This window comes from Microcebus murinus, chromosome 22 (genome assembly GCF_040939455.1).
Source record: "Microcebus murinus isolate Inina chromosome 22, M.murinus_Inina_mat1.0, whole genome shotgun sequence".
NCBI classification, from domain to species: domain Eukaryota; kingdom Metazoa; phylum Chordata; class Mammalia; order Primates; family Cheirogaleidae; genus Microcebus; species Microcebus murinus.
This window is the reverse complement of record NC_134125.1, coordinates 16715861-16729263: the sequence shown is the minus strand read 5'-3', so window position 1 is coordinate 16729263 and position 13403 is coordinate 16715861. Positions and strand designations below refer to the sequence as shown.

Below are 13403 nucleotides of genomic sequence, written 5' to 3'. Positions count from 1 at the left end.
GTTCTGGTCTCTCTCACCTGCTGTTTTCCACGAGGTAATGCACAATCTTGTCCAGGACCTTCTCAAACAAGGCCGTGCGGATCCACAGGTGCTTGATGGCGAGTGGGGACAGGTTGGGTAGCTTCGGCAGCTTCCGCACATTCTCCTGGAGGCCCTGGATCTGGTTTCGGCTTCAGGGCCAACAAAGGAGAACAGATAGTCACAAAAGAAGAAATAAATGCACAGGGCCAATATATTAATGCAAATACATTAATGCCAATATATTAATGCAAATGGGGAAATGTTCGGTCTCTGTAGGAAATGAAGGGCATGTCAACTGAACAACAAGAGCCTGTACTGCTCCTGGCAAATGGGCCAAGAGTTGGGGAAATAATAATACCCAGTGAGTGTGCAGATGTGGTTAAATAGACACTTCCCATACGCTGTTCATGAGCAAGCCAGATTCTCACACTGATCTCCCCACAACACACACACACGCTCTCTCTCCCTCCCTCTCCGGGAAAGGAGTGCTGGCCAAGAAGAGTCTTGGATTCTAGATCCGGCAGTGGCTCCCCACACCCTTGGGAAGCAAGCACTTTAACATGACTTGCAGGGAACCCCGAGACCTCGCCCCTATCAGCTCTCAGCAACCTCCTGACCACCACCACCCTCACTGCACGATGCAGCCAGCCAGCGACTTCTGCAGCTCCCATCTGAAGCCTTTCCAAGAGCTTCTGCTTCCTCCTGGTTTCCCTCCCCACCCCGTGCCCAGGCTCATCCCGTGTCACTCTTTAAGTCTCTGGGCAGGGCACCCCCTCCTACAGGAAGCCCTCTCAGGGTTGCTCCTTCAGCCTCTGGAGCTTGACTTCCTGCTCGCTTCTCTGCCTTCCCCTCCGCATTGTGATCAATTCGTTTTTAAGCAAAATACTCACTGAGAGTCTACCACGTGGCGAGCCTGGGCCCTCTCCATGTTTGTAGCTCCAGAGCCTACCACAGATTATAGGCTCAGTGAACGTGTTCATGAATGAGTGATTGCATGAGTGAGTGAATGGTTCTCCCTGACCACCTGGCATGGTCACCGCCAACTCCCCCATTAGGAAGTCACTCTCAATATTGTGGGAGACCCAAGGAAATCCACGCCTTTAAGAAGTTATCTGCAAACACCCAGGAATTTAGCAGGTGGATTGGAAGGTGCCCAGAGACCCGGTGGCTGAAAAGTCACTCCAAATGGGAGCTGGCAGAGCCAAACCCCGAGCTCCGCGCACCCTCCAGTTCCGGCCAGCAGCTCTGGGCAGGCAGGGCCTGAAGGGCAAGGAGAGGGCTGGTTTCTGATCTGGTCAAGTGGAGTGACTGCCCAGAGCAGAGACGGCAAATAGTCTTTGCATGATAGTCTTTGCCCTGCCCTTGCCTGTGACAGACATGACCAATCAATCCATGCACTTTTCCCCAAGATGCCCAATCGCAGCTTCCGAATTTTTCACGGCACGGTCCTCTGGGCAGCCACTAGCACCGCCTGGAGTTGAAACCTACTAGCCGCCCCTGACCAGGCTCCAGGCTGGGGCTTTGGCTGTGCAGCTGGGACCCCAGGGGGTGCGTGTGGTAGAAGGTGCTTCTGTACACCCACTCAGTCTGTGGGCCTCCCCCAAACACACACAACCAGTCACTAAGACACGTGAGCGAAGCCACCTCTGGCCTTTCAATGGTCGCTTCAATAGGAGGCTTTGCTTTTTGTTTTTTTTTTTTTGTTTTTCTTTTTTGAGACAGAGTCTCACTCTGCTGCCCAGGCTGGAGTGCAGTGGTGTGGTGCAATCACAGCTCACTGCAGCCTTGAACTCCAGGGCTCAAGCGATCCTCCCGCCTCGGCCTCCCAAAGTGCTGGGATTACAGGCACGAGCCACCGCACCCGGCCCAGAGTTTTCTTTACGTGTCGAATCAGTTGTGTTCAAATATATTATAATAAACCTATCAATGTGAGCGTTAACCAGAGGCCCTAGCATCTGGGCCACATGGGCCATGTCGATTCTATCACACTTTGGTCGTCTCGCATTTAGAACAGGGATTGGCTCCTAGCAGGCACTTACTCACTCAGCAATTGTTTCTTGGGCATTTAGCAGGTGCTGGACACTGTGCCAGCTGCTGGGGACATGACGGAGAAACACAGATGTTGTTCCCTGTTCTCATGGAGTTCAGAGCCAACCGAGGCAGGCAGACGACAATCAAGGAGACAGTAAACAAACGAAAGAATTGCTACTTACGGATGGCAACGACCACTGGGAAGAAAGCAAACAGGGTGATATGAAGAAGAGGATGGGGTGTCAGCTGGAATTTGCTGAGCTGGGGGAAAGTCTGAATGATGACCAGGGCCCAGCCATGGAAGATGAGGTGGGTGAGCCTGGTGGAGGGTACAGCACAGCATGTGCAAAGGTCCTGGGGTGGGAAAGCATCTGGCAGGTGTGAGGAGCAGCAAAGAGAGGAAGGAGAGTGTTGGGGGAAGGGAGAAGAGGGTGTGGGCTCCCCCTGAGCCCCGGAGAAGCGTGGGACTATCTTCCGGGGGCAGCTGCCCAGCCTGCACCCCACACTGCAACACTCACGTGCTCTCGATCAGCTGCTCCAGGTCCTGCACCTTGTGGCTCAGACCCTCCGCGGGCGGGAAGCTCTTGCCCACTTTCATGAACAGAGCCGCGATCTTATTGCTCCGCAGGAAGCCGGCCGCCCGCCGCCGCAGCCCGTGCAGGACGCAGGCCTCCACGGCCGCTGGGGGGGACACGGTGGTCAGCGGGCCCTGCCCTGCCCATGCTGCCCGGCACCCAGCGTGGCCTGGGTGAGCCGCAGTCGGGCGGGGACCCCTTGGAGAGCCGGGGTGCCCAGGATCACAGAGCTCAGGACAGCGTCAGAGGGGAAGACGGGAGCAGCACACCCGCCTTCCAGGCCCTCCAAAGCGGGCGGGAGAGCGTAGTGGTCAGACCGTCCCCCCACTAGCCAGCCGTGTGGCTGTGGGCAGTGACTCCCCCGCTCTGGGCCTCAGCTTCCCTATCTGTAAAATGGGGATAGCATGAACACCACCAGCCTCACAGGTTGCTGGTAGGATGGGATGAGGTGGAAAGAAATGCTGGTGCACAGAGGCCGGTGCCCAGTGGCGCACTGTAAGACTGTCGGCCACCATTCCCGCCTAAGAGGGCGGGAGCCTGGATCACACGCCTTTTGAGCTACGTCTGGATTAAAGAATCACATCACCATCATCATCATTTATATTGCCATTACAGTCACAGCTAACATTTACGAGTCTCATTCAATCTCTGCCATGGCAGGGGAAGAAACGAAGAAAACTATCCCCATTTTTCAGATGTGGACACTGAGGCTCAAAGAGGCGAAATGAGTTGCCCAGGGCCACCCAGAAAATAAGCAATAAAGCCAGGATTCAAACCCAGGTCTGAGTCTAGGGCGTGCCACAGCAACTGTGCTTCCACACGGACCTCCGAAGGGAGCATTTAGTAGTCAGCATCCCACTTCTGTCCTTCCCCTGGAGGCCCTGCCCAGTTCTCCTCAAGGCAGGAGGTCTGGGCTGTAGCCTGGGCTCTACCACTAACTTGCTGTGTGGCCTCAGGCAAATCACTTGCCCTCTCTGGGCCTTGGTGGTCCCTTCTGGGAAAACGGCCGTGTGCAGGCCATTGTGAGGGCTGCTATCTTCCTCCTGGTAACTGCAGCTGCCCTCTTTATCTCCTTACCTTCTGTCTTACACAGCAGACTAGGAGCTCACGCTGTGTACGATAAGTGCATAATCAATGTTTATTGAGAGAGTCTATCATAAGAGCTACTCTTTATTGGGCACCTGCTGGGTGTCAGATGACTGTTATGATTTATTTCCCTAATTCTTGGGACAAAAACTATGAGGTAAGAGCTCTACGGAGTAAAACAGCACTCTCGGGGGTCTGAGCAACACCGAGAGATTTTGGTTTCATCACTTGTCTTTGGTTTTGTTTGTTTGTTTGGTTGAGTTAGCAATTACTTGGTTTCCAATGAATGTCCAAATATTGCCTAATCTGCCCAGGGATTTAAAATATTCCAGGTGAGAATTTCTTAAATAGCTTAATTTTAATTTACAGTCACAGTACTTTCCATATATATTGAATATATATGTATATATTATATATATTGAATATATATTATATATATTGAAATAAGTTTATTGTCTATTCAGGCTGTGTAGACATTGCTTAATTCTTTCTGATAACGGCTCATCATGAACAACGAATAAAAGAAACCTCAAGGAGATGCTTTAGGCCTCATTTGTGGCTATCAAATTTCTCCTGCCCAAAAACTTAGTGCAGAGTTAGAGAATTGTTATAATTTTTAAAATCATTTTCTTTCCTTAAGTCTCTGAATGGTAGGTATGTTAGCAAGTCCTGACGTGGATATGAATGTGATTTTATCTGCAAATAAAAATGTCCAGGAGAAAATAAAAACTTGGGATTATACATATACACACATGTGTGTATATGTGTATATACATACATGTACACATGTATATATATAAACATATCCCACTTAAAAAAATACTGTGCCCAAGGTCACCCAACAAGGAAATGGCAGAGATGGGACATGACCCCAGGTCTGTCTGGCTAAAAAGGGGGAGAACTGAGATCAGTGGAACTCCCAGGTTGCAGACTGTGCTCGGCATGTTGGGGGCCCCTGGGGGTGGGGCCCCAGCCCTGTGCACGGCAGCTGACAGACTGGCCACAGCTCCTGTCTCAGGCCTCCCCACGGGGCCAAGATCGCAGGAGGAGAATAAGAGCATGTCTTCTATTAGGAGACACCCCAATTATTAAATGAAAAGGTTTTCAGGGAGAAAGAAAGAAACACTCCCACTTACACGTGCACACTGATTATGAGCTGAATCTTGACTTCGGGGGCATGCAAAACACACGTCTCTGGCCACTGTCCAAGCAAGAACCTGGCGTGGTTATTTCTGGAGCCCTGTGAGCACAGCGGCTGGAGGGGACAAGCCTGAGTCACGCACTGGGACCCGGGCCTGCCTCCTTTGCCGGGCCAGGTGACTGTGAGCCCACAGGATGTGTCGCTGGCTCTTGATTCCCTTCCTTGTTTAAAAAGTCCCCATCCCCCTTCTCCCTTTACCTGGAAATAGCCCCAGGCAGAGCAGGGAGAGGACAGGGGCCCGTTCCTCTGGGACAAGACCACTCGTCACTTGGGGCGTGCGTCAGTGTGACCTGAGTCCTCAGGGAAGGGACACTAGTCAACCCTCTAGTGTCAACCGCGACACCTGCTTCACTGGGTGCAGAAGTCACTTTTAATCTCCTCCCTAGACATTTCTGGATTTGGAAATTCTCCAGCGGGGTCTCCTTGGAATTGAAAAATAACTTCGGAGCAAAGCATGACGCGAGACCCCTTGGCTCAGAGACGCCACTTCCCCGAGGCAGCCCGCAGAGAAAGAAGCCCCTTCTCCGGGCCACGCGAGGGCCACCCACTCACCACAGAAGGAGATGATGTGGCTGCTGTCTTCGTGGACAAACTTGCGTGTGACGGCTTCTTCCATGATCTGCTTCACCTGGAAGGCAGAGGCAGCCGGAGGGGGGAGAGACCCAACGTGACCCGGGGGTGCAGACGCCCTGAAAGGGTGTCCCAGGATGTCTGGGACATTGTGGCGACGACTTTCCTTCCACGCCCTCCTCACCTCTTCTTCTGCGACAGCGTCACCTTCCCGTGGCGCTTAGCTATTCGTTCAGGCTCTCTGCACGGCAGGCTGCCGCTTCTCTCAGGCGTCACACAAAATGTCATCTCCTTCCCTAGCCACATTCTCCAAGGCAGCCCCCAATCCCACCCTATGACACTCCCCAGCAGTGCTCACCACTAGTCCCGTTCTACGTGCTGGTTTGTTGACTGTCTGTCTCCCTCTCAAAGAGTATGAGTCTCATGGAGGCGGAAACCCCATCTGCCTTATCCGCTGCCGCACTCAGAGCCTAGAATGGTGCCTGGCACATAGTAGGTACTCAATAAATATTCTCTAAAGGAGTGAATGAATGAATGAATGAGGTATAGAAAGGACTCAGTAGGGTGTAGGGTAGAAATCTGGAATCTGGTAGACCTGGGTTCAAATCCCTACTTGGGTACCTACTAAGGGGGTTTGTGGTCTTATTTTGGAAAACGGGGGCTCAAGCGAGATGAAGCAACTTGCGCCCAGAGAGGCAGAGCCCACCCAGGGCAGAGGCAGAAGCCCAGCTCAGGGCGGACGCCCCAGCTGCGTGCTTTTTGCGTTGTACTTACTCACTCTACAAAAATTTCCTGAGTGTCTCCAACGCGCCAGGTGTGGAAGACACAGTGGGAAGGGCAGCCATGCCTCTGCTCGTGGAGTTGACCCCCCATGGCCAGGATGCCCTTCTGCTCTACTGGTCGCTGAGCCCCAGTCTGCAGACCCCTTCTCCTCCCTGGGCCTCGGTTGCTGCACCTCAAGGTTGAGGAGGTCAGAAGAGATGAACCCAGCTCTAAGTCACCTCCACGGGCTCCGACATGGGGGTGAGGGAGCAGAGTCCTGAATCGCCCCCACCCAGTGGGTCCTGTGTCCCATCCCGACTCGGCCAGGCCAGCACTTCCATGCACCTGCCTGAGAGCGATCCTGGCCTCTCGCTGCCCCTCTCTCCCTTCCTGGAGATGAAGGCAGAGCTCAGAGCAGCCCTGGCCACCTTCTCAGGAAAAACACACAGCAGCGCCCGCCCCAGAGCCGGCCCGGGGCCCGCACCCTCCACAACCAAGTCAGCACCGGCCCCGTGAACAGCTCCCGACCTCCGAGCTCAGCAAGCTCCAAGCTGGGCTCTGTTGGCAGCATTTCTAAGGCTGAAAACTCTCTAAGGAGGCCCATGGCATTGGCCCCGTTTTACAGATGTGGAAACTGAGGCTCCGGAAGGCCCAGTGGCTCACCCAAGGTCACACAGCTGGGAAGGAGCAGAGCTGGAATTCAAACTTTTCCCTACCATGGCTCCAGCTACCACATCCCGGCTCTTCTGGCTATTGGCTGTATCCTCAGGCAAATCACGTCACCTCTCTGGACCTCAGTTTTCCCATTAGTTAAAGGGGTTATAGGAATAGCGCCAGCCTCAAGGGATTATGGGAAGACTGGTAATGAACATCACGTAATGAACATCACGTGCTGAGCCCAGAGCTTGGCACACAGTGTGCCTGCAATAATTATTAGCCGCTTGCAGGCCAGCACCTCTGCCTGAAACCTCACCTGTTATCAGGTGAGACCTCCTGTTATCACTGCTCTGGACCTGGCTGAAATGTCACCTGTTCAGGACATTAATGCACTGACTGTCTCACTAGAATAAACACATTTTTTTTCCTAAGGGGCTACAGTGTTTTATTATGAAAATAGAATAAAAACTTTGAAAACAAAACAATCCTGTCTAATTTAATGAAAAATTTGTTATTTTTTTTTACTGTTTTCTGTGTGTGATTTATATGCAACCCAAAATAGTTCACACCACTCCCAAGGTGAAGAGACGTGTGAGTCACGTATGCTTCTCGAGGCCCTGGGCTCAAAACTAGCGTGAGTTAAATACAACTCACATGGCAGTTCATGTGTTGAATTCTTCTGCTTGGGTTCCCACAACACCCATTTTTGTGAACACCCAACAGACGTAGAGCAATTTGGTCTGCACCTGCCTTCCCTGCCTAGCTCTGAACCCCATGAGGGCAAGCACTCTATGTCACCCTGCCCGACAGCTACGGTGCCAACATGTGCCCTGACTTCCGGCACGCTAGAGGAGCTCGGTAAAGCTCTGTTTGAAGAATGAACGGCTTGAAGAATCGTGATTGGTGCCAGCCTCTGATACAATGTTTGAGAAAATGTTTTCTTGTCACCCTAATTGCGGCTAAAAGAGCAGTGACATTATTATCCCTTTTTGTCAAGGGAGGAAGCAGAGGCCCAGAGAGGTGGTGCAACCTGCCTAGAGTCACACAGCTGGTGAAGAGTGGAGTCAGCGCTTGGACCCAGGTTTGTCTCACTCCAGGGTCTGAGTGACATGTCATTACAACATGTCGTAGGGTCCACAACATGTCTTTAAGCCCATGTGGTCTCGGAGCATTTGCCCACCTCTCTCCCTTCCGCAGGGCCCTGCCTCCTCCTTTCCTCTGCTCCCCTGAGGCAGGACGCAGTGATGCCGAGAACCTGCCAGGAGGCAGCTGCCAGGCACCCAGACGTTGTGTCCTTTGGGACATAACAGGGGGCAGGGGGCGCGTTCAGGCTCAGCAGTGGACGGCAGAGCACCGACAAGGAGGCACTGGGGGTGCGGGGTCCAGTCAGAAGCACATTCTGATAAACATACGGTTAATCGAGAGCTGAGAATTTGGGACAGACACAGCGGGGTTCAAATCCCGGATCAGCCGCTCCACTCACTAGCTGTGGGACCTTAGAAGAATTCCTTTATTTCCTTAGGATAAAAGTACCAACTTCTAAAGATTCAGTGAGACCTGTTGCCTGTACCTTTTAAAATATCCTCATATTGGAACCATTTCTCACCCCTCCGCCACCACCTCCCTCGCACAAGTCGCCGTCATCTCTTCCTGAATCAACACTGGGGTCCCTCACTGGCCTGCAGCCTCCCGCCTCCAAGAGGCTCATCTTAGCACAGCCAGAAGGGTCTTGTTAAAAGGCAAGTCGAAAGAACAGCCAGACAGAGTACCCATTTTCTCAAGGGCACATGGAACATTCTCCAGGATAGAGCCTATGTCAGGACATAAAATCAGTCTTAATAAATTTAAAAAGATTGAAATCGTACAAAGCATCTTTCTCAATCATAAGGGAATGAACCTAGAAATCAATAGCAGAAGAAAAACTGGAAAATCCACAAATAAGTAGAAATTAAATGACACACTCTTGACCGATGGGTCATAGAAGAAATCAAAAGGGAAATTAGAAAATATCTTGAGACAAATGAAAATAAAAACACAACATGCCAAAACCTACAGGGTACAATGAAAGCTGTGCTATGGGGGAAATTATAGGTGGAAATGCTTATGTTAAAAGAAGAAAGATTTTTAAATCAATAATTTACCTTTATACCTTAAGGAACTAGAAAAAGAAAAACAAACTAAATCCAAAGTTAGCAGAAAAAAAGGGAAATAATAAAGTTTAGAGCAGACATAAGTGAAATAGAGAATTAAAAAAAAAAAAACAGAGAAAATCAACAAAATCAAAAGTCTGTTTTTCCAAAAGATAAACAAAATTGACAAACCTTTACCTAGATTGACTAAGAAAAAAAAGATAGAACATTCAAAAATAATTAAAATCAGAAATGAAAGAGGGGATATTATAACTGACACTACAGATAAAGAATTATAAGAAGATAGTATAAAAATTGTGTGCCAAAAAATTGGATAACCTGGGTAAGATGGGTAAATTCTTACAAACATACAAACTACCAAACTAAATCATGAAGAAACCGGAAATCTTCACAGACCTATAGGTAGCAGGGAGATTGAATCAGTATGCTTAAACCTCCCAGCAATAAAAAGCCCAGGATCAGATGTTTTCACCAGTGGATTATACCAAACAATTAAAGAAGAATTAAACCAATTCCCCTCAAACTCTTCCAAAAAATTGAAGAAGAGGGAATGTTCCCAAACTCATTTGATGAGAGCAGGACTGCTTTGAAACGAAAGCCACTCAAAGACACAAGAAAACTACAGACTAATATCTGTGATAAATATTCATGTAAAAATACCCAATAGAATACTAGAAAAGAGAATTCATCAGCACATTAAAAGTATCATACACAATTACCAAATGGAACTTAATCCCAGAATGCAAGGATGGTTCAACATACAAAAATCAATCAATGCAATACATCACATTAACAGAACAAAGAAAAATTCACTAGGTAATCATCTTAGTTGATTCAGAAACAGCCATTTGGTAAACTTCAATACCCTTTCATGATAAAAGTCACTCATAAAACTAGGAATAGAAGGAAACTACCTCAATATAATGAAGACCATATATTAAAAGCCCACAACTAACATCGGTCTCAATTGTGAAAGACTGAAAGCCTTTTCCTTTAAGTTCAGGAATAAGACAAAAATTCCTCTTTTTACCTCTTCTATTTAACATAATACTGGGAGTCCTAGGCAGAACAATTAGGCAAGAAAAAGAAATAAAAGGCATGCAACTCTGAAAGGAAGAAGTAAAATGATCTCTGTCCAAAATTGACATGATCTTTTATGCAGAAACTAAATATTCTATGGAAAAACTTTTAGAACTAATAAGCAAATTCGGAAAAGTTGCAGGATACAAAATCAACATGCAAAAATAAGTTGTGTTTCTATATATTATACTAACAATAAACAATCCAAAAGGAATTTTTTTTAAAAAATCCATTTTATAATAGTATCAAAAAGAATCAAATACCCAGGAATAAACTTAAGCAAGAAAGCTAAAGAAAGACTTGTTCACTGAAAACTACAAAACATTGCTGAAAGAAATTTTAAAAAGGCACAAATAAATGGAAAAGCATCCCATGTTCATGGATTAGAAGACTTAATATTGCTAAAATATTCATACTACCAAAGCAACCTACAGAGTCAACGAAATCTCTAATAAAATCCCAATAGTATTTTTTATTACAGAAACAAAAAAAAATCTACCTTAAAATTCATATGGAACCTCACAGGATTCTCAATAGCCAAAACAATCTTGATAAAGAACAAAGTTGGAGGTCTCACACTTCCTAATTTCAAAATGTATTAATAACAAAACTACAGTACACAAAACAGTGTGGAACTAGCATAAAGACAGATATCTAGACAAATGGAATAGAAGAAAGACCACAGAAATAAAATCTCACATATATGATGAAATGATTTTTGACAAGGGTGACAAGACCATTCAATAGAGAAAGGGCAGTCTTATCAACAAATGGTGTTGGGAAAACTGGATATCCACATGCAAAATAATGAAGTTGCATGCTTACCTAACACCATACACAAAAATCAAAACTATAAACGTCCTAGAAGAAAATATAGGGGAAAAGTTTCATGTCCTTGGATATACAATGATTTCTTGGATATGACACCAAAAGATAGGCAGCAAAAGTAAAAATAGGTAAGTTGGACATTAAAATAAAAAACTTCTGTGGATCAAAGAACACAATAAAGGCAATGAAAAAGACAATTCGTGGAGAGGGAAAAATATTTGCAAATGACATATCTGATAAAGGGTTAATATCCAAAATATGTGAAGAACTACAACTCAACAACAAACAACCTGATTCAGAAATGAGCAAAGGACTTGAATAGACATCTCTCTAAAGAAGATATACAAATGGCCAACAAGCACATGAAAATATGCTCAACATCACTGATCAGTAGGGAAATGCAAATCAAAACCACAGTGAGATACCACTTCATATCTACCTATTGGGACAGCTATTATCAAAAACCAGAAAACAGGCCAGGCGCTGTGGCTCACGCCTGTAATCCTAGCTCTTGGGAGGCCGAGGCGGGCGGATTGCTCAAGGTCAGGAGTTCAATACCAGCCTGAGCAAGAGCGAGACCCCGTCTCTACTATAAATAGAAAGAAATTAATTGGCCAACTGATATATATATATAAAATTAGCCGGGCATGGTGGCACATGCCTGTAGTCCCAGCTACTCGGGAGGCTGAGGCAGGAGGATCGCTTGAGCCCAGGAGTTTGAGGTTGCTGTGAGCTAGGCTGACGCCACGGCACTCACTCTAGCCTGGACAACAAAGTGAGACTCTGTCTCAAAAAAAAAAACAAAAAAACAAACAAACAAAAAAAAACCAGAAAACAGATGTTGGTGGGGATGTGGATAAATTGCAATCCTTGTGTGCCATTGATGGGAATTGTAAAATAGCACATCTGCTGTGGCAAACGGTATGATGGTGGTTCCTCAAAAAATTAACCATCGAATTACTATATGATCTAGCAATTGGGTGTATGCTTAAAAGAACTGAAATCAGAGTCTCCAATTGATATGTGCACACCTATGCTCATAGCAGCATTATTCACAATAGCCAAAGGGAGCAGCAACCCCAAGTGTCCGTCAACGGCTGAATGGATAAACAAAAGGTGGTATATCCATGCAATGGAATATTATCCAGCCTTAAAAAGGAAGGGAATTCTGACACATGCTAAAAAACATGGAGGAGCCCTGAAGACATTGTGCTAAGTGAAGTACATTTAAAAATGGCGAAGAAGGCAAATTTTATATTACGTGTACATTTTACAAATTCAAAATATGCATGCTATGTGTTCATGCGGTAGAAATAAGTGAATATTTTTCAGTTAAAAAAAGTTATGCCAGATCATATCCTTCCTCTGCTTAGAACTCTCCTGGGGCTCCCATGTCACCCAGAGTGACAGCCCAAGTCCTCAGCAGGCCCACGAGGCCCTGCAGGCCACCGCCAACCTCCCGAGTCCTTCCCACGCTGCTCCCACGCTCACTCTACGCACACCTGCGGCCTCCTTGCTGTTTGCCCAGCTCACGGGGCAAACAGTCCTAGCTCAGGTCCCTGTCACTTCCTGTTCCCTTTGTCCGGGACGCTCTTCCCCCAGAGATCTGCGTAGCTCAACTCTTCGCTCAAATGCCACCGTCCCCGATCATCCTATTTAAAAGTGCATCACGCCACCCCGGCCAATGCTCAACATACCCCTTTTCCACTTTCTCTCTCTCCCAAGTCCTTACTGCCTCTACCACTTTATATGTTTCACTTAGCTACTTTATGTGCTGGGTTTCCCATTTAGTGGGACTGAACACTCTAGGAGGCGCGGGATTTTGTCTGTCACTCGGTACCCCATTCTCAAGACCCAGCGGAGTGCATGGCACACGGCAGGTGCTCAACAGCTACCTGTGCAATGAACGCCCACCTCCTATGGGGAGGCTGACATGAGGCAATACAGGTAAAGCATTTGGCACAGTGCCCGGTACACAGTATGTGCTCAATAATCCATAGCATTTTAATAGTGACGAGGAAGACACTCCTGCTTCCCTGGGCCTGGAACCAGTCACAACTGGTCTGTGCACACCAGTTTCCCTGCTGATCAGACAGGTCTATTCATGGAAAATCAAGTTAGGAAGAAGCAACAAAATTAACCCTGCAGGGAAACACCGCCACCAAGGGCAGTCTGAAGAGGACACGGAAAGAAGGATTTTTGCCTGGGTGGTGAGGGTGGGGAGGGGCTTACAGGCAGGTTGAACACAGACGACAACGACTATACGTCCTAAGTGTGTGGCAGTTTGCAAAGCTCTCTCCTGCCCACCTTGCCTCACTGGACCCCATTACAACAACTCAGCAGAATACTCTCTCCCCTGGCCGAGAAGGAAACTGAGACTCTGCAGGCAGGGGACACCCCTCCAAGTCAGCATAACTAGGAAGTTCCAGGACCAGGCCTGAC

General features: G+C 47.8%; 1 protein-coding gene across 2 annotated transcripts in view; it reads right to left on the bottom strand.

Moving 5' to 3' along the window:
• The window catches only part of SGSM1 (small G protein signaling modulator 1), a 90597-nt gene that overhangs the window by 56843 nt on the left and 20351 nt on the right, over positions 1–13403 (bottom strand). For both annotated transcript variants that reach the window (XM_075996648.1, XM_012756594.2), the window contains exons 3-5: positions 5467–5542; positions 2571–2733; positions 18–170 (exon numbers count right to left, since the gene is read on the bottom strand). In XM_075996648.1, the coding sequence (XP_075852763.1) occupies positions 18–170; positions 2571–2733; positions 5467–5542 (392 nt within the window). The remainder of the gene's footprint in view (positions 1–17; positions 171–2570; positions 2734–5466; positions 5543–13403) is intronic.